The sequence below is a fragment of the Orcinus orca genome, chromosome 5, assembly GCF_937001465.1.
Source record: "Orcinus orca chromosome 5, mOrcOrc1.1, whole genome shotgun sequence".
NCBI lineage: Eukaryota > Metazoa > Chordata > Mammalia > Artiodactyla > Delphinidae > Orcinus > Orcinus orca.
The window spans coordinates 29455133-29482827 of NC_064563.1; the positions used below are offsets into that span (position 1 = coordinate 29455133).

At 51.6% G+C, this 27695-nt stretch overlaps 1 protein-coding gene across 1 annotated transcript; it reads left to right on the forward strand.

Moving 5' to 3' along the window:
- Positions 1-61: 61 nt before the first annotated feature.
- On the forward strand, positions 62-23938 carry RBP1 (retinol binding protein 1). Its single transcript, XM_004278974.3, has 4 exons — positions 62-308; positions 842-1020; positions 20930-21031; positions 23705-23938. The coding sequence occupies exons 1-4, from the start codon at positions 236-238 to the stop codon at positions 23756-23758; spliced, it is 408 nt and encodes a 135-aa protein (XP_004279022.1). The 5' UTR covers positions 62-235; the 3' UTR covers positions 23759-23938.
- Positions 23939-27695: the final 3757 nt, after the last annotated feature.

The following is a 27695-nucleotide window of genomic DNA, read 5'->3' on the forward strand; positions in this document are numbered from 1 at the left end:
GGGACAACCTGGCCCTCCGACATCCCGGCCCCGCCCCTCTGAGGGGGGAGGAGCGACAGCTACGGTGGATCCTCCCGCTGGCTTTGTGCGCGCTTGCAATCCAGCTGTCGCCGCCCCACGAGCCCCTACCCCCCGAGGGCGCACATTTCCGGGCCGCCCACCAGCCGGATCGCGCCGCGAGCCCAGATCTGCTCCCACCCGCTCAGTCCCGGTCCGGCCCAAGTCGCCCCCTGAAATGCCGGTCGACTTTACCGGGTACTGGAAGATGCTGGCCAACGAGAATTTCGAGGAGTACCTGCGCGCGCTGGGTAAGCGCTGCCCGCCGCGCTCTGCCCGGGGCGCCCGGCCGGGCAGCTGGGGGTGGGATCCCGGCGCCCTCCCGAGCCGGCCGCCCACCCGCCTGCCTCCGCCGGCCAAGCCGCCGTCCTGAGCACCCCGACCGGGGAAGGGGCGTCTCCAGGGGTACAGCAAGTGCGAATTGGAGGACGGGGGTTATTAGGGTTCATGGTGGTCAATGTCTGATGGTTGGCTCTCGAAGTGGATAATTTCATTAGGAAAGCTGGGCTTGGCTGGCTAGCTTCAGTTTTCAAAAGGTTAGCATAAGGGTAGAAAACTTTGTTGTAAACAAAAAAACAAAACAAAACAAAGAAAAAAAGAAAGAAAGAGACACAGACCAGCTAGCTGCACGCAGAGGCCTTGCTAATCGAGCAGAGGACCCCGATGGTTTTCTTAGGGGAGTGGGGGTGGGAGAAGCGGGCTCCTAGGGCCCGCTACCTTGGCAACAGTTCTCTGCATTTGCCAGTCAACTCTCTGCTCCTTTCTGCCCCGGCACTCCCTGCAGATGTCAATGTGGCCTTGCGCAAAATCGCCAACTTGCTGAAGCCAGACAAAGAGATCGTGCAGGACGGCGACCACATGATCATCCGGACGCTGAGCACTTTTAGGAACTACATCATGGACTTCCAGGTCGGGGAGGAGTTTGAGGAGGATCTGACGGGCATAGACGACCGCAAGTGCATGGTGAGGCTTCAAGTACACCTGGGCATCTGTTGCCCAGGGGTCCTGACCGCAGGCAGGGCTAGTTCATCTGAGAGGGGAGCAAGCGCCTTTGTGTTCTTAGGGGTCCAAGATCTTCACATTCCCAGCCCCCAAGGTAGGCAGCTCTCGACTTATCAAGCGTACCCTCCGAAATGAAAGCTGTGGTTTGTTGAGTCTCTGCTGTGTCCCGGCATGGGTGCTCTATACACTTGCCTTCGTCTAATCCTCATAACAACCTCTGAAGGAGGTCTCAGTACGCCCATTTTACAGATGAAGAAACAGTCTCAAAGAGACGAAGCAACATGCTCAGAGTAACCCAGCTAGGGAGGGGCTGGGCAGGAATTCCAGGCAAATCTGTTGACTCTCTTCTCTGGCTGAACTGTAGGCTGGGGGAGGAAGGAAAGAAGGGAGGAAAGCAAGATGAAACACAGGCAACCCTTCTGAAGTGTAAACTTCCTACAGGACCTAGCAGGAAGCCACTCTAGGAAGCAGGGGGCACCGTGACCCTGCCTTCTGACCTGCCCCTCTTCATCCCCAAAGTGGGGTGTGGCTCCTGGCCACCCCCTTCCCTACCCTGTCCTCCACTGCCCCGAGCTTCCTTTGAAGCTTGCAGCCAACAACCTACTCAGTAGGTCAGTGCCGCAGCAGCCCAGGCCAGAGGAGGCAACAGTGGGGGAAGGGAGTGAGCCCCCTGCCCCCAAGAGTGGGAAGCTGGTGACCCGGAGACCCCAATTAGCGCCACCACAGCAGCCTCCGGAAGGTCAGCCCGGGGCCTCCGTCAACATTCTTGGGGTCGCTGGGAGGTCAGGGTGCTCCGGGTCTCCCTTTCCCAGTCTTGGGTCCAGAGCTAGCTCACTCCCACCCGCAGGGAGCTGCTCTGCTTACTGATAAGCTTCTCCCCGACGCCTCTTCCCCTCCCCCTCCTACCCCTTACTGAGAGTCTGCTCCGTGCCCTGCACTGTGCCAGCTGTTTTCCACCACAGCCCCGTGAGGGAGGGGTTAGTAATCCCATATTTTACAATGACTGAGGCTCCCAGAGGAGATTCCGGAGACTGCACTTTGAGGCCCACACTCCCGCTCGGGGCCAGGCTCCTCTGTGGCTACCCTTTGCAGAAGCCAGGTGTCTGGGGTTTGTCAGGGCTGTGGTTGAAGGAGTGCCGGTGTCTGGGGATGAGGAACCCCGGGCCAGGATGACTCACCCCCTACTTGTTGATTCATCTGAAGGGGATCTGAGTTAGTGTCTGAGTCTGCGCTCGGAATGGTGGCGGAAGAGGGGGTGGCCGCCAGGGAGGATCCTTGCAGAGGCCACCGCGGGGACAAAACACTACTGTTGTAGGGAAATGTCAGGTTGTGCCAGCCCACTCTTGAGGTACTTGCAGGGCACAGCAAACATCTCTATGTATTTTGGGTCACTGCCACCTGTGGAATGTGCTGGCTTATACTTACTTGGCTAATTGCCTTCGCTGTTTCATTCCCACCCTCATCCATTACTGTATGAAACATTTATTGATCACCTAGGAACACTAGTTAATATAGGCAGATCTCGGAGATATTGCAGGTTCAGCCCCAGACCCCCGCAATAAAACGAACATCCCAATAAAGCAAGTGACACGAAGTTTTCTGTTTCCCAGTGCATATCAAACTTACGGTTACACTATACTGTGGTCTATTAAGTGTGCAGTGGTATTCTGTGTAAACAGCAGTGTATATACCTTAGTTAAAAACTACTTTAGGGACTTCCCTGGCGGTCCAGTAGTTTATACCCCACACCTCTAAACCAGGAGGCACGGGTTCGAGCCCTGTTCAGGGAACTAAGATCCCACAGGTGGCGCGGCCAAAAAAAAAGAAAAGAAAAACTACTTTATAGCTAAAAAAATGCTCACCATCATCTGAGCCTTTGGCAAGTCGTAATCTTTTTGCAATAGTAATGTCAAAGATCACTGATCACAGATCACCGTAACAAATAACGAAAAAGTTTGAAATACTGCGGGAATTACCAAAATGTGACACAGAGACCCAAAGTGAGCAAATGCTGTTGGGAAGATGGTACCAACAGACTTGCTTGATGAAAGTTGCCACAAACCTTTAATTTGTAAAAAACACAATATCTTTGAAGTGCAGTAAAACGAGGTATGCCTGTACTCTTCAAGTGCTGAAGTACCTTTCCCATTTTATTTTAACTCAGTGAACCTTCACAATGCTGGTTTCAACCCCATTTTACAGATAAGAAAACCAAGGCAGGATTTCTTGTTGGGTGACCTTGGGAGGTTAAGGAAGTGGCAGAGGGAGGATTTGAATGCAGTCTGACCCAGCGGAACATGTCACGATCTCTGATGTCCAGGAACTCACAGTCTTTGTGGTAGAGACAGACGCACACACAGTGAGAACACAGTGTGATCAGTGGTGACAAAGGGAAGCTCCAGAGGAGGGCATCTTGGAAGGAATTCTGGAGGTGGTGACTTCTCCACTTACTTGTAACAAAAAAGAGGTGGGGGGCTTCCCTGGTGGCGCAGTGGTTGAGAGTCCACCTGCCGATGCAGGGGACACGGGTTCGTGCCCTGGTCCGGGAAGATCCCACATGCCACGGAGCGGCTGGGCCTGTGAGCCATGGCCGCTGAGCCTGCACATCCGGAGCCTGTGCTCCGCAACGGGAGAGGCCACAACAGTGAGAGACCCGCATACCACAAAAAAAAAAAAAAAAAAGAAAAGGGGTGGAAGGGATGGGTTTGGACACAAAGGAAGGGGCACACGGCCCCCCTCTTTTTTTGGCCATTAAGCATTAGGACAGTGGTTGGTGAACAGATCAGGGAGCCCAGCAGCTGGGCAAACTCAATGACATTGTATGAGGACTCGTGGTCACCTTTGCTGTCCCAGGACTCAGGGCAGCCCCCTCCCAAGTATTATAGATGGCATGAGCTAACCGTGCTGTTGCCTGTTGGGAGGATGGACGGCCCTCTGCTCTGGCCTTCCCTTGGCCCTTGCACTGCAGAGAAGCCCTTCTCCCCTGCTGCCCAGCTGGAGGGGGGACACAGGGAAGAGCACGGCTGGGGGAGAGCCTAGGATAATAATAGAATGATGGCAACTGTCCAGCCTCGTGCTTGTGAATGAAGGGGAGCTGCCTGCAATAGACCACATGGCCAAGGCCTGGAGGGTCCTTGGGGACCCCCCTCGGGGGGTCCTGGGCAAGGTGGTTGGCAAAGAGAGTGCACCACTACCCCTTCTGCTCCCCGTGCTCTGCAGCCGCCAGCCGGGAGCAGTGGCCGGAGGAAGCCAGCTCTCAGCATCAGGTTGGCCTCATTCTAACATGTACTTCCCAGCACATTACAAGGATCTCATTGCTCACCTGTTGTGTTCATTCCTTTCTTGGTCCTATAAGCATTTTGTGGTGCTCACTCTGTCTTTGCGGCCCTTGCGTTACTAAGATGAATCGCACAAGAGTCCCGCCCTCGTGGAGTTCAGTGTAGTGGGGGCAGCAGACCAAAGCAGTCACTCATACTGAGATGGTGTGTTGATGGGGAAGGACAGGCAGAGAAGGGCCCCCCGGGTCTGGGAGGTCAGGGACTGTTCCCACAGGAAGTAGAGTCTGAGCAGTGGCTTGACGGATAGGCAGGAATTAGGCAAACAGAAAGGGGACGAGAGGAAGGCCAAGGCCAAGAGAACAGCACTTGGTAGGTGCTATTTCAGACCTGTCCCACACCAGCCCTGGGCTCAAGCCCGGGGTCACAGAGGCAGCAAGGCCTCCTGGAGCACCCAGGCCAGTGGAGGAGACAGACACAGCCTCAGGCCATTACAGCCCAGTGCAGTGATGGAAGCACAGCAGGCTAGGAGGGCAGGGATGGGGGAATGGGGGAGAGGCAGTGGTCAGGGAGGGCTCCCGGGAGGAGGTGACGGCTGAGGGGGCCTTGAAGGACAAGTAAGAATTAGGGCGGATGTGGAGCGCATTTCAGGTGAAGGGAACCACGTGCACAAAGGCCCAGAGGTCAGAAAAGGCCTGGCTGGGAGGGGTTTCATCCGGGACAGAGGTGCAGTCTGCAAAGACTTCATGTGGCCAGAGTGCAGGGTGTGGCTGGGGAAGAGGGCAGTGCTGAGGACCCAGTGGGGAGCCTGGATGTGGCCCCGACAGGCCCCAGGGAGCCTTCTGGGAGAGGTGTGGTCAGGCTGCCATCCTCCGCAAAGGGCCCGGAGGCTCAGAGAGCTCTGCTCCTGCCTCTTTCCGTGGGAACCTCATCTGTCTTCTGGAACAGCAGCCAGAGGGTGAAATCTGGCCTGCAGATGTGTTTTGTTTGGCTCACGCAATGTTTGACAAATTTAAGAGCCAGTTGCCAATGATTGCCAAAGATTGTAAGATGTCATAGAAAAATCCGTATTTCCGGCTGTTTGTACCCCAGTAAAATCAAGACTGCTGAAAATGCTGGGTGCCCTTTTATTCCTGCACCCTGTGGATGCCCAGGACACTGTCGCAGCTCCTTCTTTAAGATGGGACCTTCTCCACTCTTCCACAGCCCTCCCCCCACCCTGGTACCTAAAGTCAAGGATCAAACAGCCATACGTCATTGTTTGCACCGTGTGTTCCTTAGAGCAGTGGTTCCCGAAGCTGAGACTGGCGGCGGCAGCAGCAGCAGCGTGAGAACTTGTTAGAAACACAGATTCTCCAGCCAGACCCCTGGTGGATCAGAAACTCTGGGAGCGGGGCCAGCAATCTGGGTTTCAATAAGCCCGCCAGGTGGTTCTGGTGCAACTAAACCTTGAGAACCACCGCTTTGGAGAAAAGAAACCTCTCTGTACCTGTGTCTCTGTAAAAAGTGGACAACACTCGTGATGTTTCTTAGGTACTCAGGTGTAGAGGGCCCCATGCTGGCTTAGTCCGTCGCTGGACCCCTGTGGACATGGTAGTCCATGCCCAGAACCACCTGAAATGGCTCTGCGGTCTCTCCCCAGGCTGATGGGTGGAGGGGCTCAGATCTGTGTAGCCGGGATCGCTCAGCTCCCATTTGCAGTCTTTTCTCTTCAGATCTTTACATGACCACAAGTAGCCGGGGCTGTGGTTTTGGTAGAAGTGTATCAAGACTGGACTCAGCTTTTCTCCACCGCCTCCTGCACGCCTTTATCCATTAAAGTGAAATCTCAGGCCCAGTTTGAAACCAGTATTATGTATCGAATCTAGCAGATGGAGGCTTTGGCAGGGTGGGGACCTTCCAAGAGGGAGATGCTCCTTCGCTTCAAATACCGTTCCCCATGCCAGGGCCAGGGAGCCCTTCGGCACAAGGAATGATCGGGTTCCTGGTTCCCAGCTCCCCCAGCACAAGCAGCTTTTGTGGGAGAAGACGAGCCTCCGCAGGAATCCCAGCCGGGAGCCTGGCTCTGCATGGTGGGGGCAGAAGGGCCATTTGTCGTCCCTGTGGACACCAGGTCAGGTTTTCCCTGGGGGAGGCAGCTACGTTCACTCAGCAGCCAGCACCTCCTCCCAGGCTGAGGCCTTGGCTTCATCTCCAGCCTTGAACTCAGGATGACCCCTTCCACAGAGCCTGCCTTCCACTTCCAGCCCTCTGTTGCTTTCTTTGTTTTCACTGTAAAAGGAAAAAAAGAATTCAAATGGCACAGGAGAAAGTGGACTGAAAAGGAAAGGACCCTTTCCCTTACTTGGCCTCATTCCCACCCCCCAGAGGTTATCACTGTTACTGTTTCTGGTGGATCTGTGCAGAAATCTTCCTCGAATATAGAAGCCATCCAGCCATGTAGTTATTGAGAAGGTGATTTGTCAATATTTGTATCTAAAGCCGAAAAAGACAGAAAGAGGGAGAGACAGAGAGAGAGAAAGAAGAAAGGGAGGAAGGAAGGAAGGAAGAAAGAAAAAAAAAATCTACTTCTTAGCACATTGTTTTCTCACTCGATGATATTTCTTAGGCATCTTTCCATATCAGCACTTACATGTTTCCTTCCCTTCCCTCCCTGACTTACTTTCCTCCATCCATCCATTCATCTAAGTATGGTAATACATGATATCTACCAAACTGCTGTTAATGCTTTGGTTTAAATTCTTTTGCCAGCTTTCTTCTGATCCTATTCTCGATTCATTAAAGAATTTTTTTTTTGGTTCTTATTTAAAAAAACACGATGCCAAAGGCAGAATTCACTCCGTGGGCTGCAGAGCTGAGAATGCCATTGGATTTGGAAGCCTTCTGAGAGCCGCCCCTGCTCAGATCAGGCCCCCAGCATTTGGCAGGGTCTTTTCCAGGAAGGAAACACGGAGTCTCTTTCATGTCTTAGCTAAAGTTCTTCGACCTTTGAAATCGGTGTCAGCAGCATACTTTTGAGGATTACAAAGGGAAGAATTAAAGCAACCCAAATAAAATTCACAAAGTAACTTTCAAGAATCACACTTGTTTGTTAGGTTTTGTTTTTCGTTAGGCAGGAACAAAGGAAAATAACGCGCTAAATCCTGACTGAGTGCCATGCCTGTCCCAGATGATTTCAGCACTTTTTCTCTTTTGGTCCCCACAGCAAATGCTGTTCAGTGAGTATCATTATGCCCATTTTACAGATGGGAATCTGAGGCTCCGAGTTGAGGAACCTTTTCAGCCCAAGGTCATCCAGCCAGCTGGTGGCAGAGGAAGGGTTCTAACTAGTTTATTTATAAAGCTATTACGAGGTCTCCTATGGAGCTCTGCTGAGTTCCTTACTGTGAGGCTCATCGCAACCTGGAGGTGAGCACAGACAGTACTGACTAGGCTTGGGGGTGTGGAGAAGGAGTGCTGGTAGTGGAGTCAGACATCTGGTTTTAAATCCTCCTCTATTACTTAGTTAACAAAGTGACCTTAAATGACTGGACCCGCTGCCTCTGTTTTCACATCTGCAAAATGGGCACCATGATTGCTGCTTCACCTGGCTCACAGCAAATTCTGAGGACCATGGTGACAGCACAGAAGACAGGGCCTGGTGAAGCCACAGTACTATGTGTAATAAGTGGGCAAAGCCCTTCTGATACCCTAGACTGCAGGCAAAGCAAACTTGTGTTGGCCAGATGTTTACTGGAGGATTACAGCTGTTTGTTTTTCTGACCGTCATTGCTCCCCTTATTTGGTGGGAATGACCCCTACTTACCTGTGGGTTCTGGTGAAGCTGCAAATCCCAGTACATTGTGTCTCCTGGGATGAGCACCTTAAACCAGGGCCATGACAGTATCCCGTGGCCTGTCCCATGATTGTGCGTTTGACCTGCACTGGGCCAGTCGTACGTTTCCTGCCACCCTCCATGGCTGCATGCAGAAATCCAACAGAAGGAAAAAATAAGATGTGCCCGGTAGATAAGCAGAAATGAGAGAGAGAGAGAGAGAAACCTCAGCATCGGAGGGTTGCTGGAACTCCTGACACTTAATGCCATTCTGAGACTTTTCGTCTGTACTTGAACCAGCAAGTACATGCCCTTTCTTTCCCCTGAAACTATTTGAACTGGTTTCCTGTCACTTGCACCTAGAAACATCCTATGACATACAGAGCCCACAGATCATAGGTTAAAAACCACGTAAGTAGTTAAAGCAGTAGTTCTCAGACTTGAACTTGCCCCACATCCAGAGTTTCTGATTCAGAAGGTCTAGAGTAGGGACCAAGAACTTTTCTAACAAGTTCCTGACTGATGCCGATGCCGTGGGTTCAAAGATCGTGCTTGTGATAACTACTAAGAAAGAGAAATGAGGAAGTGGGCTGGCCCACACCCGGGTTCCAGTGATATTCTCGTCATGATTCAGTGTAATAAGCCTGTGCTGGGGTTAAGGGTGCCCAGTTATGGGGGATGAATGAGAGTGGAGGGATGCAGTCCCTGTGGATGGAGTCTGCCTGGGGACACCAAACTTGCAGCAGCCCATGATGGTTTGCAACTGAGGGTCCGAGTAAGTGATACCAGTAGTGTGTTCAGCTGGACAAGCATGGGATACAGCAGAGCAACGGGGAGCCTTGGCTTTGAGATGAACCTGGATTTGAATCCTGTGTCCACTCTCCAACTGTGTTTCCTTGGGGAAGGTACCCTATCCCTCTGGACTTCAGTGTCCTCATTTGTGAAAAGGAGCCAAAGGTAGCACCACTGATGGGATGTTGTGAAAATTAAATGTGGTGATGAATTATTTCAAATTTCTATTGCTATGTAACAAACCACTTCAAAACTTAGTGCTCCGAAACTCCGAAACAATAACAGTTGTTTATTTTCTTCATGAATCTGCAGTGAGGGCAGGGCTCAAAGGGGATGACTTGTCCCTGTGGCATGCCATGTCCATGAGGCATTGGAGGGTCCACTTTCCAGGTGGCTCACTCATACTCACTCTCTACTGGCTGATTGAGCTTCCTTACAACATGGCAGCCGGGTTCTAAGAACGAGAGGGCCAAGAGAACAAGGCAGAGTGTATGACATTCTTATAATCTACTTGGCCTCTGAAGTCATATAGCAAGGATTTTGCCGTACTCTGTTGGTTGAAGCAGTCACAAAGGCCCACCCGTCTTCCCAAGGAAGGGGACATGGACTCCACATCTCAGTGGGGGAGCACGTCGGGTGGAAGATACTTTAGAAAAGTTCAGTGTGCTCTATGCAAACTAAGCTGTGACCACAGTGCCTGATGTCCAGTGAGTACACAGTGGGAGTTGGAATATTATTCTCTGGCTGAAGTTTGCAGGTCTGTCAGGGCTGGGCTCTCGTTTCTGGCTGGTCTCAAGTAGCAGCAGAGCCCACAAGGACTCCATGGGGGTGGGAGAAGGTATGTGGTGCCTGGAGCTGGGCCTCTGCAGGCAGGGTGGGAACTCCACCTCCCTGGGCTGCCTGCCACCCAAGGCAGGCCCTGCATGGGAGGCTGGCGTGTGAGTTGAAGGAGGAAAGGATGGCCTCAGAGTGTTGGGAGTGGCGCAGGCCTTCACCTTCAACCCTGCACCCACCTCCAAAAGTACTTGATATATGTTATGTATTCAAGCCTCCAACAATCCTAGCACAGAGGGGCTACTCTCCCGTTTAACAGACAGGGACCTGAGGTCCTGCCAGGGTCGCACTCCCAGTTAACTACAGCCCAGGGACTGAACTTCAGATCTCTCTGACTCCCAGCTTTGTGTGGTTTACAGAACAGGCTGCCTTCTGCTGGTGCCCAGGAACCACAGGCCGTTAGAGTGACTGTGGGTTTTTAATTCCGTAGACCACTAGGTAGCCATGAAAGTGATCGCTGTGAAGATAAATGGAAAGTGTTTATGGGCAATCAGTCCACAAGTTCCGTAGATTCTGCTTCTTAATCTCTCTCTCCCCTTTCCCCATCTTCTGAATATCTCTTGCCTGTAATAATAATAACAGTTAATGTCTCTCATGCTTACTATGTGCCAGGCTTGGCGCTGCTGGCCGAGACCTGCGGCTTCCGGGCTGAGGGCAGCTGTTCCTGGCCCTCCTCTAAGCTCTTACTTGTTCACAGCCCATCTCCCTCTGAGGCAAGACCTGGCAGTCCGGCTGTGTCATAACCGGTTCAGTCCATGAACCAGACTGTCATCTTTGGAATCCTATCTCCGCCACTTACAAACTGGGTGGTATTAAGCAAGTTACTTCACCTCCCCGTGCCTTCACTTGTCTGTGAAATGGGAGTTATTATCAAGTAAGGGATCTGCTTCACAAGCTACTTCACCATGAGGATTAGACGCAAGAAAGCCTGCAGTCAACTGCTCCATCAATCCGAGCTGTTATTAGTAATTCTCTCGCCTTGTAAACTGTGAGCTCCAGAAGACAAATTCTGGAGGTGGCGATGTGTGAAGGGACAGCTGGCCATCCAGAGAAGAGCTAGCGGGGTTACATGTGCAGAGGCTGGCCTGAAAGGGCACTTGCCTCTCCTCCCTGATGGAGGACGGTGCGGGGCAGTGGGGTGGGCCGCAAGGCCAAGAGCAGAGCGGAAACCAGTGCTTACTGAGAGTCCAGAGCTGCAACAGGTCCTTGCAACCCCTTGTTTCATTTCATCCTGGTGGCTCTGTTCTGTGGCGGGACCCATTAGCCCCATTTTGCAGATGAAAAAATGGAGGCTCATAAGGTAAATTGCTGGGGTCACCCAGCTAGAAAGAGGTGGGGATGGATTGGAGCTCAGGCCCGCCTCTATCCAAGGCCATCTTCAGGTCCCTCCTGAACGCCCAGCTCAGTCAGGCAAGCTGCTGTCTGCTGACCAGACGAGCCCCACAGCCTGCCAGGTTCAATGGCAATGGCGTCCATGGCAGCAAGATGTTCATGTGGGAGCAGTAGGCAGGACATGGATTCAGAGCTGGGGAGAAGGGGGTTGAAACCATGACTCATGCTCTTCCTGGCATGATGACTAAGCACTCCAGGCCTCAGAAACTCGGGGCCAATGTCACTCCAGTGGTTAACTTGTGTATATAAGACTAAGCTATGGAAGAAGAAACATACGCCTGGGATATTTTGTCATTTAAAAAAAGGTGTAAATTACAAGAGTACCCCTAGAATGTTTTCTGCCACTCATTCATTCTGTTGATTCAACAAGTGGTAATGTGCATTTTCTCTGCCACAGATTCTAAGGTAGGGGCTGGTATCCTACGGTGAATAAAAGGATTCCAGAGCCCAGAGAACTCTTGGTCAAGAGATCCTGACCTGCTCACTCTTCCCTGGTTACTGAGCTACCATCTTTTATCTTCTGGGAACTGTTTGTTTCTGTTCGCCCTGAAAGATAAAAGATAGGGGCCAGAGGCTCTCGTGGAAGAGATGAGGCCTTGGGTGGGCTCTGCCCTCCTGAGCCCCTCTGGGCACCTTCTGGCAGCACGGCCCCTCCTTTATTCCACCCCCACTGCAGGTGAACCTGAGAATAGGCCGATTTCTTACACTTGCCCAAGCAGCAAAGCCAGCTCCGCCCGCCAGCTGAGCAAATATTTGGATTTTCCATTGTACCAGGTTTGGCCGGTTGGAGCCACATAGGTGTGAAGTGAGGAAGAAGAGATGCTGGTAACTTCTAGGGTCAGAGGTGCAGGATCACACTCCCTGGGGAGTGTCCAGCCTGGCAAAGCCCATTCAGAAGCCTCACTCATGCAGCCCCTGACCTCCCTGCATCTGTGCAGGCTGTCCCCTCTGCCTGGGATTCCCTCGTTCCTCTTTTCCAGTTTCTACTTCTTCACGTAACTCTCTTGATGTGTTTTGGTGTCGGTTCCAGCATTACCGCCTCCGGGAAGGCTTCCCTGATGGACCTCTGTCTCTACTTCAGAGGCGGACGAGGTGCCTTCCCACTTCCAAAATCACCATCATCTGCCTCTACCCAGCACTTGCCGTTTTGCTGGAATTCTCTGTCTGCTTGTCTTCAATAGTCTGTGAGCTCTTGAGAACAGAATCCTCACCTTCCCTGCCTCTCTTTCTAGCACACGAGGCTGGTGTGCAGGTGTGGCACCCGCATTTGCTGAATGATGCTTCCTTACACAGAACCATGATGCAAAGTCTTACTGCTCATTCAAGGGTCAGCTTAGACCAGGGAACCGCAGAGCCCAGTAGCCAAGAGCATGGGCTGTAGAGTCAAACCTCATCTCTGTACTTCATGGCTGGGTGACCTTAAAGCCTCAGTCTCCACATCTGTAAAATGGGGAGAAGCATAACTGCTCCAGGAGGTTTAAAGAATCAACTTGATATGACCCACGCTTTAATACCCTGCCCAGCACATAGTATTAAATAGATGATTTTAGGGTGATGACGGTGATGGTGATAGTGACAGTGCTGTTATTACTTACACCGGGAAGTACCCAGCACACAACACACAGGTGCTGTTGATGCCAGTTTACATGCATGTCTTCCCTCCAGCCTGAGCTGCTCCACGGCAGAGCTTGGGTCCAGCCCAGCCTTAGGGCCACCCTCAGTGCTGGGCCCCCACAATGACTGAGCCCAGTCCCACAGGATCCCTGTGACCTTCTCCAGCCTCACTTCCCCCCCACCCCCCGCATCCAGAACCTTGGCCTCATGGGGCCTTGAGCTCTCTGACGGTTTGTTGTTTTAAAATTAAGCCTGGACACTTTCTGGAATGTTTAAGGAATTTAAAATATTTCATGTCAACATGAGTCTTAACATTTTATCATTTAGTTTGTCCTAAGAATCGTGTTATCATTTGCTGTCCGCTTCTTCATGGTGTTGGAATCATATTTGCCCATGCGCACGAAGGCCTGCTGTGGCTTTACTGGTCTGTAGCTGTTGCTTGTAATGGCTTTTATGTGCCTAGTTACTCGTTCGTGTTTTAAGGCCTTATTAATCTAGTTTTAATATGCTTACAGAATGAATCGGCTTTTCCCCCGAATGTGCTGATTTTAGGTCATTGCCATTCCCCTGGGAAAGGATCAGAGGCTCACCCAACCTGACCTCCCAGGCAGGGCAGCTCATGGACTCAGCCAGAAAGAACTGGGTTCAAATGATGGCTCAAGCCCTAACCCCAAGGAGGCTTGGGCTGGTTACTTAACAAGCCTAATTTTGATTGGCTCTAAATCCTGAGGTGGAAAGCCCCCAGCACCATACCCGGCACTTGGCAGGTCCTCAGTTACCTTCCCTGCCCTTCCCACCCACCCACGTATTTCACAGGCACCGGAGACTGAGAACCTTCTCGTTATTCCAGAAACCCTCAAAGGGTGAAGCACACTGTAACATCAGACTCCAGGAAGAATGGCCAGTTTGTATCTTTTAGTGATTCACGTCATGCTAGAAAGTGTCTAGTCACTGTCTGGTTTTTCAATTTTCCCCTTAAATTTAAAGAACACAGGCTTGGGAGTCAGACCTGGGTCAGTCCTGGCTCTGCCCTTTGCAAGGAGCAACACCATGGACAAGACCTCCCCTCTGAGGACCTGGCTCTGGAACCACAGAGACAGTAAGGTCCAGTCCCAGCCCTCTGGGAAGCAGCTCTGTAAGCAGAGGGCCTCCCAGAGCTGGGCGGGCGAGTTGTGGGGACCGCTGATCCATTTTCCCCCTGCTCATGAGAGTGGATGTTTGGGGCACGTGGGAGCTTTAAGGAACGTCACAAATTCTTGGCAGCCAAGTTGAATCCCACTATTTGTTGTTCATGCCAGGTCACTGCCAAGAGATGGGTCCATTTAGTGGGAATGGTCTGTCACTCCCAGTATAGGTCACTCATACAGGGTGAGGGGCCTCGAGGCTTCCCTGGAGCCAGCTTCCCCAGGCTGCCTGCGGGAGCTGAGTTTTCTATGTCACCCCAGGGCCAGCTCGGGTTTCTAAGTGGTCAGGGGAGCTGGATAACGGCTTTTGAAGTGACAGTCCCCTGTCAGAGTAATACAAAGCTGTCTTCACTCACCTTTTGGTGCATGTATCTCCGGGAGAGCTGCTGACAAGGCCAAAGTGTTGGAGGTTATTAGTTTTTAATAGAAAAGTGAGACCGGCTTTGCTTTAGAACCAGCTGCCCTGGGCACCAGCTCTTTTGCAGACTTCGGATGGTCTAGGCGGTGAGAATGACCGTTGGGAGGGGAGTTGAAGGTGGCCATACTTTCCCCTTGTTCTTGGGTTTGTCTGGGCTTCATTTCCAAGATGGAGTTCCCAGAAGTGGGGCGCTGGGCAGCTCTGCCTATCCCCATGGTTGGTACCACACCCACCTCAGCCCGCACTGGCATCTGCCTTCCTGTGTCACTTGAAAAGCACCAGAAACATCTTCTTGCCTGAAACTCCCCCACTAGACCCTGATTAAATGGATTAAGCAATGGTGAGTGTCCAAGCTGGGCAACTGAATTGAATGACCTCTTAAGGACCCTTTCAGATCTGCACTCACAGGGCAAGCTGAGCCTCGTCCCAGACTTTGCCTGGTGTGGCAGAGGTGGCCACTCACCACAGAGGGAGGTCACAGAAGGAGTCCTCGTTATCAGAAGCTATGTTTTGTGTCACAAGAAAACAAGTGACCCTTGTTTGCTACATCCCCCTCCCAACGTTCTTTCTTTTGCTTCTTTCCTCTCATTTGTTTGTAGGTGATGGTCCTCCTCCCTGACTCCCCGCCCCCCTTTTCTGTTCTTAGGACAAATCTGGTCCTCTGGGACATGGCTGGCTTATTCCCACAGGGTACAAAGCTTAGAAAGGAAAATCCATGCCCACCCCATGTGAACGTGGAACAGCAACGTGGGAGAACTAAATCGCATTTTCAGAGCCATCGCGGCTGTCAGTGGGGAGTCTCCAAATAGATCTTCTGCTTAAACAAAGACTAATTAAATTTTAGGGGAAGCGGACATCGCAGGGCTCCTGGGCACCCGGCTCAGCGGGCAGCCCCTGCAGGGTCTCCTCTTGGATCCAAGTCTCCCGGAAAAGAAGGAGCTCCTGAAACATTTAGCCATGGTGAATGGCTTGTCCGTCACTGCTTCACAAATCTCCGACTTAGAAAAGAAAGGCTCAAGTTATTGTTCAGCTTCTACAGGCAAATCCCCCCCCCCCGCCTTATCTAAGCTCTGGACATCGTGATTACCATGACCTCGGGCCCCCTGTGCCAGCCCTATGCATTTCATGTCTGTTTTCTCTCATCCTCCGCATACACTGGTAAAGTAGGTCTTGCAGTTATCCAAAGCCACATAACAAACCACCGCAAAACGTGATACGTTAAAACAGCCACCACGCGCTCTCAGGATGCTGTAGGTTGATTCAGTGTCCACGGCTCCGTGTGACTACCTTCAGCTAAAGGCTCGGTTGGGGCGACCAACAGACTGTCACAGCCTCTGGCAGTGACTGCTTTCTCATCGTCTGGGGCTTATCATGTGGGCTTTCACTCTAATAGAATAGCCTTCACTTCCTTAAAGCACAGCAGCTCGGTTCCCAGAGGCGAGGGTCCCGAGAGGACAAGCCCCCAGCGCACAAGGGCTTTTGAAGGCGCCTGTTACCCCACGCTGGCTGCTGTCCTGTTGGCCAGAGCGAGTCGCGAAGCCAAGGCCAGAATCAGCGTGGGCGGGGCCTCACAAGGGCGTGAATGGCATGTGACCCATTGGGAGCCCCGATGGAACAGTCGGCCATAGCAGGTACCACGAATCCCCCTTTTGTAGATGATGGCACTGAGGCTCAGAGAGGTTCATCCTATTGCCCAAGGTCATTCCACACAGTTAGGGACAGAGGACCCAGGTCTGTTGACGATGCTGTCAACACTGGGTCAACCTGATACAGGGTGGGAGGGCGGCAGGTACCTGAAGCCCAGGGTAAATTACAGCTGAGCTTCCCAAAGGACAGCCCAGCAGACTCCCTGGCCCACCGGGGAGTGTTCCACCCAGCAGATCAGAGCCACGGGGCTATGTGAGGGCGCAGGCAGCATTGGGGGGCATTGAAAACATGGTCCAGGCCACAGTCCCAGTTATAGTCTGGCGCTATGACTCTGTCTACCCCCCAGCCTCGTACTTGCCCCTCCTTCAGCACTGATCTGCTTGTCGTTATTCACTCTGTCTGGGATGCCTTCCCACTTTAAAAACCTAGCTGTGTTTCCTCTGAGAATGAGGGGCCCTCCTGGGCACTGCAGCCCCTGTGCTTCCCCTGATGGCAGCACCTACCACACTGAGCCGTAACTGCCTGGCAATTCTCTGTCTGCCCGTCTCTTCGGTGATCTCTTAGCCCAGGGGCCTTCAGGACTCTGGCTCCCAGCACCCCACACCCAGCAATGGTTGGGCTAAACTGAAGTGTGTTCCTCCCGGGGCTGCTCAGTCTTAGCATAATGCCCATGTTTTCTCTGCACCCCCCAAAAACTGAGCAGACATCGGTTGGGTGCATAGCCTGGCCTGGGAAACAAGGGGGCACTGAGTCACGCAAGGCCCATGTTCCAGCCCAAATTGTTTTCCTCATTAGCTGGGTGACACCGAGAAAGTCACCTAACCTCTCTGAGCTCAGCCTCCTCTGTATATCCAATACAGACGAGAATAGTCTCTTTTCTGTCCCACTCACTCTGGGTCAAGGGTCAGCGGGAACTCGGGGCTTGAGAAAGCGCCTGCTCTGGACACTGACATAGCATTTGTGCATTAAGGATCCCTCTCTTTGAGGGTCTGATCTGTAGGGCTCTAAGAAAGGTTTCTCTACGCTCAAAGAGCCTTCTGCTCCCTGAATCCCTCGATCTATCATGAAGCCTGAAATTGCACCATCCATCATTCTTTTGGTAAGGTATTTTTATTATCTATATCCAAACGGTCCTTGTTAAAAGATGCCAAATGAATCCGAAAGTGTAACATGTTAGCACAGGAGCAAAGCCTGCTTTACTGGTTTTTTTTTTAATTTAATTTAATTGTTTTTATATACAGCAGGTTCTTATTAGTTATCTATTTTATACATGTAAGTGTATATATGTCAATCCCAATCTCCCTAGCCTGCCTTACTATTTTTTTTTTTAGATTTTTTTTTTTTAATTTATTTTTGTCTGTGTTGGGTCTTCGTTGCTGCACGCGGGCTTCTATTGCTGCGGTGAGTGGGGGCTACTCTTCGTTGCAGTAAGCAGGCTTTTCGTTGTGATGGCTTCTCTTGTTGCAGAGCACAGGCTCTAGGTGCACAGGCTTCAGTAGTTGTGGCACGTGGGCTCAGTAGTTGTGGCTCCTGGCGTCTAGAGTGTGGGCTCAGTAGTTGTGGTGCACGGACTTAGCTGCTCCACGGCATGTGAGATCTTACCAGACCAGGGCTCGAACCCATGTCCCCTGCATCGGCAGGCAGATTCTTAACCACTGCACCACCAGGGAAGCACCTAACCTGCTTTACTATTAATGAACATCTCTTTCATGCTCATTCTCTGACATTGACATTGGAAGGGAAGCAGGTGTGAGCCTTTTGGAGATCAAGGTGGTGATCCTTATCAAAAGCCTTAAAAATACGCTCACTCTTTCATGCGACAATTTTTCCTCCGGAAATTTATTCTAAAGAAACGTTGTGCTCAAAACTGTATACAAGGAAGTCTTCTTTGTAGTAGCACAGAATTATAAATAACCTAAGAGTCCAAGAATGGGTAATGGGCTAAATAAGTATGTATGTACAATGAAATACTACCAGGATTGTCCTCATGGGCCTGTGACCACTGCAGTCCCAGAGGCTTCTGTGCCCAGAAGGGCCCCTCACTTGGTTTAATGCTCTGCTGTCACTGTCTTAAAATTCTTAATCGTTTTTTAAAAAGGAGGCTTCATTTTCATTTTGTGCTAGGTGGGCACTACAAATTACATAGCCATTTCCTAAATATTATATAACAATTAAAATAATGCTTATGAAGAATATCTGTTGAAGTGGAAAATTGCTTCTATTAAGTGAAGAAACTAGAGTGCAAAACCATAAATGATGCAATCCGAACTTTTTAAAAACAAAAATATATGTGTGCATGTGTGTATACACACACACACACACACACACACACACACACACACACATATAAAGACTGGACAGAAATACACCAAAATCTAATTATCTCTGAAGAAACAAGATTTTAGGTATTCTTGTTACTACTCTATTCTTTTTTGAGCATTTCTCGAGTTTTCCAGGACAGAGGGGATGAATATGCTCATAGACTCTAATATTTCCGGTAAAGACAGAAGTGTATCTATTATAACTGAGCACCAGTGAGTCTCTCTTGGCCTCTGATACCGTCTGGAGCCCTCAGTGTGCAGGGTAGACTTCTGGATAAACTCATGATGAGAAGCTCAGTTGATGAGGAGGCCAAGTGTTCTTACGAGCTCCTTGAAGTTGAGGGCCGTCTGATTTCAGTCCCCACTTCCCTTCACAGTCTGGGCATGGACAAGGCACCCAGTGAATGGGCATCTTGTCGGTGGCCTGAGGTCGTTAGTGGCCTTTACCCTCGACCCACCTCGTCAGACATTCACTTCATTCTGTCCTGACTTGGAGGTGGGACCTTCTTTCCGGCTTGGGGCTGGACATGTGCCCCGAGTGATCTGTGCACCAGGGAGAGGAACCGCCTGCCCCCCACCAGGTCCTCCTGTGCCCCTCTCCCTCTGGGCTCCAGGAGCAGAGGGCAGATTGATGCCTGTGCAGAGCTGGGGGCACATTGGCTCCACCTGTCCCCCTTGTGCCCGCCTCTCATTGCATTCTTCATCCCAACAGTAGAGGGCGGTAGAGATCCACAAGCTCAGGCGTGAGACTGGGGGTTGGGGAGGAAGGGGGAGGTGGTGCTCCCTAGGGAGAGGCCCACTCACTCCACACCCATTTCCCAGATTCCTCTTTCTCTCCTAAATCTTTATCAGGCTCTAGCTGCCTGTTCTCTCAGCTGAGCATGGCAGGAACAGAAGAATCCTAGAACCTTACCTCTGTAAAGCCAAGGCCTCTGAGTTCATGGCCTCTGACACCTCACATGACAGATGGGTGGGGGGGGGCCAGAGAAGTGATGGACTTGCTCAGAGCCACACAGTGAAGGGGCAAATGGGGTTCTAACCTCTACAGGGGGAGGCAGGGCCCATGTGGATGGGAGGTGGGTAGCTGCAGATACGGGAGATGCCCACTGCACACAGGTCCCAGTCTAGACCTGTGTGAGCTCCTGGACCATCTCCCCTCTACATTCCAGCACTTCGAGCCCTGTATTTCTGGGTGGGTCCATGTGCACAGGCTGGGCCTCCTCCTGCTGTCTGTCTGCCCTTCAGCACGCCCAGTACTTGGCGGGGCACGCGGGGCTCAGGGAAGATGTGAGCGCTCAAAGGTGGGGCGGAGGCAGGGGCGGAGGCTAGACGGGCGGGCAGACCGGGGGCTTCCTCCTCTTTCCCCCACGGTCCCCTGGAATGTGGAACCTGCCTGAGGAGCTTCCTGAGCACGCCCCGCGCTGTTCAGTCTCTGTGCCTTCGTCTGGTCGTGGTCCGCGGAGAAACGTTCTCTTCCCGCGCCTGCTTGTCTCTGCTTCCGCTTCGCTCTCCTGTCTTTCAAAGCCCAGCCTGGTGCCTTCTCCTGCCAGCGCCTCCCTTCCCTGAGTCTCCTCTGGGCTCCCGCAGCCTCTGGTCTGTAACTCTGGTGACGCTGGGCACCTAGGGAGGCAGCGTAGTCCAGTGGGGAGGGGGACCTCTGAACGTCACAGATCCGTGTTCTGATCTGGCTCTGCCATTGACACCTGGGGGGACTTGGCAAGTACCGTAGCCTGATCTGTAGAGCAGAGATGCTAGCCCATGCTCCACGTGGACAGTCATGAGGATCCAGTGAGCGCCGAGAGTGCCTGGAAGAGCTGCCGTTTGTACCCGCAGAGGGTGATGTATATCTAAGGTCATTCTCCAGGCAGTGAAAAGATGTTTGAGGCGGGTGGGGGGCCTCTTTTTTGGTGTCCCAAGACCTTGCAAAGGTTGAAACAGTGAATGAATGAATGAATGTCTGGGGATGAGTAGGATATTCTAAGAAGTCTACCTCTCACCACCGAGATGCAGGCCAGCAGCCGTCACGCACCCCCAAACCCCGTGTGCGCTCAACCCTCAGAAACCCCTCCTCCCTTCCCAGCCCCATTCTCAGCCTTTGCACTGACAGCTCCCGCCCCAGTGACTTTTTCTCCCCTAATTATCCATTTAAATGAAATTTATGAAGGTTTTTGTGAATTTTAAAACCGATTTGCGGGCTTCTCTGGTGGCACAGTGGTTGAGAGTCCGCCTGCCGATGCAGGGGACACGGGTTCGTGTCCCGGTCCGGGAAGATCTCACATGCCGCGGAGCGGCTGGGCCCGTGAGCCATGGCCGCTGAGCCTGCGCGTCCGGAGCCTGTGCTCCGCAACGGGAGAGGCCACAGCAGTGAGAGGCCCGCGTACCGGAAAAAAAAAAAAAAAAAAAAACCGATTTGCCTGCTTTAATAAGAGCACGTGATGGACAAGGAGTATGAGGCTGCAGATTTTCTGAAATGAAATTGACTTGAGCGCACCCTGGATTCTCAAGGTTGGGGCTGCCCCTCCCCCAGCGCCCAGGGGCTGCTGGCTCCAGACTGACAACTGTGGTTTTTGGCTCCGCAGACCACGGTGAGCTGGGACGGGGACAAGCTCGAGTGTGTGCAGAAGGGCGAGAAGGAGGGACGTGGCTGGACCCAGTGGATTGAGGGTGACGAGCTGCACCTGGTAGGTTCCAGGGGTACGGGGGTAGGTAAGCCAAGCTGGGCCCCAGAGGCCCTGGTCATGTTGGGGTCTGGATGGACTTTGGAAGTATGCGCCATGGGTGGACCTTGGTTCTGCTCTGAAGCTTCACTTCCAAGGCCCTGGGGAAGATGCTTGAGTGACTTTAAAAACTGAGCAATGTGTTTTCAAGGTCTAGGCTGACCCACTTGTCCAATCAGAGGGAGGAGGTGAGGAGATGCATCTGCTAAGCATGAGATGTGGAGCATTCTGTATCTCTTTCCATTGTCTCAGCATCCCAATGGGCCAGGTACTGTTAAGGTTCTTATTTTGGAGATGAGGACACAGAGGCTCACATCCAAGTAACACAGCCAGAAGGTAGCAGAATTTACATTTGCTCCCAAATGATACCTGTTTTCACCATGTCAAATTGTGGCTAGCCAGAGCCAGGCGAGTTCTCTAAGCTTCTCAAGACATGATATTGTTACCTGAAAATTGGGTTCATCTCTTGGTGGGTGTCGAGCCAAAAGATACAACCAAGCCAGCCATCCGGAGAAGGAAGGGTTTATTACCTGGATCAAGTGAGGAGAACACCGGGGACCTTTCCCAAAGCTGTGTCTCCCTGAACAGTAAAATTGGGGAAGTTTTAAACCAAGGGCACATGTGTATTCATGAAGGGGCTTGAGCAGAGGAGAATTCAGCATTGAAATGGGGCAAAGGTCAACAGAGTCCAAGCTTTTTTTTTTTTTTTTTTTTTTTTTTTGCGGTATGCGGGCCTCTCACTGCTGTGGCCTCTCCCGTGGCGCAGCACAGGCTCCGGACGCGCAGGCTCAGCGGCCATGGCTCACGGACCCAGCCGCTCCGCGGCATGTGGGATCCTCCCGGACCGGGGCACGAACCCGTGTCCCCTGCATCGGCAGGCGGACTCTCAACCACTGCGCCACCAGGGAAGCCCCAAGCTTTAATTGATTGAAGTCATGGGGGTCAGAAAAGGTCCACATCACAATCCCATCCTCCCCCTGGGTGGAGGCCTTAGTTCCCGAGGAACTCAAAGCTGGTTCTGTGTATTCCTTGAGGAAGAACGAAGCCTCTGTTTTATCACTGAACTGTGATAAACTGTGATAAACAAGTCCCTGAACTTGACTGCTTTTCCTTGGTTCCTGCATTTCTTCACTTCCCTTAAGATCAGTAATTACTGAGACCTGTTCAAGGGCAAGCACTGTAGCCAGGCTTAGATCACAAAATGGCTCAGGCCAAAAATGGCTTCTTTATGTCCGGGCACTCCCTACCCTATCTGCTTACCATCTCTACAATCTAGGTTGGAGGAGGAGAATCCTTTCTCGGCTCAAGTGTGGGCCCCACTCACCCTGTCCTCCAGCCTTGGGATCACTCGTCAAAGCCACTTCTACTCTATCCATTGTCTGGGAAAAGCATATCCAAATCCAGAGTAGGGGGCTTAGCCTCTGGCGGGCTAAAAATAACACCTGCCGTCTGAGCAGAGACCCCCTGTCATTCCTTCTGCCGCCTTGGAACTCCCCAGCTACTTTCCTTCTGAGAAAGGAGCCTCGTCCAGGTGACCTGGGGTCTATTCTGACTCACCGCGTACTTTTGGGGAGGTGCCTTCCTTCCCTCAACCTCATCTGCAAAACGCCATCCTAGTCCATAGGGCTCCTGCCAAGGTCAGGGTCTGCAGGAGCTTTGGGACATGTGAGTGCTGAGAGGAGACACATCATATTCAGAGGCAGCGTCGGCTCGTGTAGAGCCTGGGCTGCAATGTCTGACCTTGAGCCTTTCTCCCTCCTGGGCCTCTGTTTCCTCAACTGCAGAGCAATGAGGGTAGGTTATGTGATCTCCACTGGCCCTGTCAGCTCAGTAGTTCTGTGGCTTTTTGCCAGAGGTTGCAAAGTGCAGGCCACAGGCCTCTTTTATTTGGCCATCCGTGGGCTTCAAATTTCTTCAGCCAGTAATTTAAAAATTGGGAGATGTCACATAAATATTCAGATTTCTAGACTCCTACCAAAACAAACAAACAAACAAAAAGCTTCGCAGGTGTGGCGACACTGTGCTGTCATTCTTGCTGGCAACACTCAGCAGGGGTTGCCCTGGAGGCAGAGCATGGACTTTCTTAGCTGCATTTAGCACTACCCTGGAGCTTTTAAAAATAGCAATTCCAGGACCTCACCCTCTGAGATACTGATACCAGTCTAGCCTAGAACCCAGGCATTTCTCAAACTCCCCCAGTAACTCTAATCTGCAGCTGAAGCTTGGAACCACCACGCTGGTTTGCAACCCTGGTCTGCAGTGACGCCTTTGGGGGTTGAGCCTTGTGTCTGGCCCTGATTTCTTGCAGCCCTGCACACAGACTCTGACCTGGGCTCAGGCCTGACGTTCTTAAAGCCTTTGGCTTGTCGAGGGTAGTAGACGGAGGGAGGCATCTGAGAGCCCTGTCAGTCAGCTCTGAGCCGCATCTGCCTCCAGCCAGCTCTGTCTATAGTGCATAGCCAAGACCGATGTCCACTGATCCAGTTCAACTGACTCGCCAAGGAATTGTCTAGTTCAGACCAACTCTTGGGGAGAAATAGCAGTCACGGAGTATTTTCCAAGTCCCTGCCCCTGGATCCGCTGAGCCCCAAGTGTGACCTTGCTTTGGCCAATAACAAGAATCTGTTTTTGTTTCAGGAGATGAGAGTGCAGGGTGTGGTCTGCAAGCAAGTATTCAAAAAGGTGAACTGAAGCCTGAACATACCTTAGTCTCGAGGAATGAGTGGCATGGAAGGGGGTGCAGAGTCCCCCTCTCTGCTCAGCATGGGGCAGAGAGCCAGCCTGCATCTGTTAGCAGAGTCTGTCTCTCCTGGCTTTGTCTCTTTCCCTTTTCTTCAAACGAAGCCATCCCAATAAAAGTGGTCTCTGCTCGATATGTCTATTTTGGAAAAGCTTTGAAACCCCACTGTGCTCACATTTTCTCTGAAGGCTTCTGAAGCTGTGCTCTTGACGCCAGCCCTGAGCAGATGGGAGAGATTCAGCCCCACGCCTGCAGATTTGGTCCTGATGTTACACCTGTACGGTCTCTCTCCAGGGCACAGGCCTGGGTCCCGGGTCTGTGGCCTGACATTCAGTCATCTGTGTTTTAAGTACCTACCGTATCATATGTCCAGTCAGGGCCCAGGTGTAGTGAGTGCCGGAAGCAGGCCAGGATGCCCTCTACCTCGGAACTTAGAGCCTTGTTAAGGTCAGACCAGCAGTGACTTCATGACTGCACTTACGAATGTACAAGAGATGCTCCAAAAATTGTTTGTAAGCGAAATGGAACTGGATAGAATTTTAAACTCAAAGCTGGAATGAGGTGAACATTAATGAAAGACAATTGCCAATTGGATTTAATTTCAGAGATGTCATGAATACACACCTCATCACCCCAAAACCATCCGCACCCCATCTATGGGCTTATGTAAAGCCTTCCTCTTCACTGTTACGGATGAGGCATAACTTGCCAATCCCCCTGGAAGAAGAAAAGCAGCCTCATGTTCTCACTAAAGTGTAAATGACTGCTAGCTGTGCCTTTGCCTAAAGAAATGGGGACACTGAGTGAGGAGGGGGGACACCATGGGTAGGAAGAACCCCTGGGAAAGGAAAGACTCACATTGAGGACCCTGAACACCAAACCTGCCCAGGCTGGGCCCTGCCCTTTGGGAAGAGCGCTGGGTTAGGAGTCAGATGTGCTGGGATGGAATCCCAACACCACCACTCACAGGGCTACCACACCGCTCTGGACCTCACGTCTCTAGTCAGAAACTCACAGTAATAATCCCGCTCCCTTCCTACACAGATAGGTTCGTGAGGTTTGTCATGCGTATAAAACTTGTAGGCTGCCCAGTGCTAAATCAGTGGCTCTCAGACTTAGCTAAATCTTAGAACTACCTGGGGAGCTTTTAAAATTCCGTGGACCCAGGCCGCTACCCAGGACCAATTACATCAGAATGTCTCGAGGTGGGACCCAGGTATCAGTTTTTTTTTTTCCAAGCTCCCCAGGTGATTCTAGTATGCCAGTGGAGTTGAGAATCACTGCCCTAGACCAGTGTTTCTAACCTGGGGGTAATCCAGCCCCCGCCCAGGGGCATTTGGCAAAGTCTGGCAATATCCTTGATTTCACACCTTGGGCTGGGGGGTGGCGCTCCTGGCATCTAGTTGGGTAGCGGCCAGGGATGCAGCTAAATAGCCTTCAATGCCCAGGACAGCTCCCACCACAAAGAATCATCCAGCCCAGTATGTCAAGGTTGAGAAACCCTGCCCTAGACAAACATAAGAGATGTTTAAACTTTTTGACTACCGAGGTCATGTCCCTAGCCTACACCAAGGAGATGAAATCCCAGAATGGCCTAAGATCCTGGAGACCCCCTTCACGTTTGTGGCCTTGGTCTTTTTGTCCCTGAGGGTAGAGAACTCAAAGGCAACGATTCGTGTAAAGACCGTTCGTTCATTCACCACACAAATGTCTAATGAAGGCCTACTGTGTGCCGGGCACTGACTGAACACCACACCTGTTGGGGATCCAGGCGTTCCCATCCCATCCCAGGTACTGAGACCCCATCAGACTTCCACTCCCAATACATAAAGGCCTCAACCCAACAGTCAGGTTCTGATGGGGGTCTCAGTGGTGTGGCCCTGCTGGTGTGAGTGTGCATGTGATGTAGGGGTCCTGACCCCACCCTTGGGAGCCTCTGGTACCCAGGGGAGACTCCTCACTCTGATTGAATACTAGGACCTATTTCAGTGGGCAGTGGGAGCCACAGGAGGTTTTTGAGCGGGAGAGTGACATGACCCACCTTTCAGCAGAACTAATCTGGTGGCTGTTCTCTCCATAGTAAGAAAAGGTGAGGAGTCCAGTTGGAGTTTAGCACAGGGCAGTCACATTTAATTGAAATTCACTTCATATGAGATTAATCTTCTCAGAGAAGTACAGGTCAAATGGAAGGGATGCTTCTTTTTGTACATAAATCTGTAACCAGGGAAGCAGGCTTTGGGCTTTTAACCGCTGCTTTCCATTTTCTCAGCTCATTTCCAATGGCTTGGAAAAGGCTTCTCCTAAATTGGCAGCTGTATGTACCGTGGTACTTGTTCAGCCCTCTTTGAGGCATTTTAGCACTTCTGACTTCCAGCGCAAAGCTATTGACGTTGGCTCCATTTCGGGAACACTACCGCAAGCTCCGCCACTTAACTAACACTTGGATACCATTGTTACAGGTTATAAAAAAGATTTTCAGTTCTAACCACAGTGACTGATCACATAACTGGGCACTAGGAATGGATTCACTTACTGAATTTCCAAAGCATGGCAAAAATACTGTGATGCCCACAGGATGACAAATGATGGAGTTTGCCTAGTTACCAGCTCACCTGGTGCCACGAGGCTGTGGAAATTGTGTCACTCCATCTTGCAAATCCCTGGACCTGCCAACTTGGAAATTTTTGCTGTTTTTTTCACATTTTTCAAATGGAAGGGTTACATTATTTCAAAATACACCTGAAGTGAGACCTTATTAAAGTATTTACATCACATAATTTCAAATATTCAAAACCTAAGGGGACTTCCCTAATTGTCCAGTGGTTAAGACTCCATCCTTCCACCGCAGGGGGCGCGGGTTCGATCCCTGGTCAGGGAACTATGATCCCTCATGCTGCATGGTGTGGCCAAAAAATTTAAAAAATAAAAGAATTTAAAAAACCCCAAAAAACCAGGACTGCCATGTGCAGCAACTCAGGTGGGAGGGCTGAGGCTGGGCTTCGGGCAATGGAAGGCCCTTACTGGGAACTCGGGGTGAAGTGGCTGAGTGGCTAAGCTCTGGCCACGTGGCCCGGGTTCAAGTCCCATCTCTGCTACTTCCTAGCTCTGTGAGATTAAGGCAAGTCATGCAACCTCTCTGTGCCTCAGTTTGCTCATCTGTAAATTGGGACTAATAATTCCTCATAGACTTTTTGTAAGGATTAAATTAATCTATGTAAGCAACTTAGAGCAGATGTATATTTTATCTGCAAAGAGATTTGAACAGTGCCTGTTGTATAACAAGCCAATTTATGTATGGGTAAAAAAAAAAAAATCAGGGGCTTCCCTGGTGGCGCAGTGGTTGAGAGTCCGCCTAATGATGCAGGGGACACGGGTTTGTGCCCCGGTTCCGGGAAGATCCCACATGCCGCGGAGCGGCTGCGCCCGTGAGCCATGGCCGCTGAGCCGGCGCGTCCGGAGCCTGTACTCCGCAACGGGAGAGGCCACAACAGTGAGAGGCCCGCGTACCGCAAAAAAAAAAAAAAAAAAAAAAAAAAAAAAAAAAAAATCAGAGCTCTGAGAGGCACTTCAGAGTAGAAGCAACATAACTTCACTGCAGACACGACAACACAACACGGTGTGGGTGACAGAAGAGCGGGAGAAGCCAAGGTCAGGGCAGCCGGGAAGCAGTTAACAGAAATCAGGAGGGGTGGGTTTCTAGGGAAGGAAGCCCCCAGGCTGCCTCAGTGGTGGGGGTGGTGGAGGAGGCTCGTGCAGAGCCTCTCTCCGACCTCCTGGGGGTGCAGACCCCAGTGCAGGTTGTCTGCCACCACACCCCCAAAGGATACTGACAGGGACCCCAGAGCTTCTGATGCAGACACAGTGACCCTCCATCACAGGGCTGGCAGG

What these genes read in the sequence shown, in the direction of transcription:
- RBP1 (XM_004278974.3), top strand. Translation starts at nt 236, where the DNA reads ATGCCGGTCGACTTTACCGGGTACTGGAAGATGCTGGCCAACGAGAAT. An exon ending in GGAGTACCTGCGCGCGCTGG is followed by an intron (nt 309 to 841) that starts GTAAGCGCTGCC and finishes CACTCCCTGCAG; the next exon opens with ATGTCAATGTGGCCTTGCGC. An exon ending in AGGGTGACGAGCTGCACCTG is followed by an intron (nt 21,032 to 23,704) that starts GTAGGTTCCAGG and finishes TTTTTGTTTCAG; the next exon opens with GAGATGAGAGTGCAGGGTGT.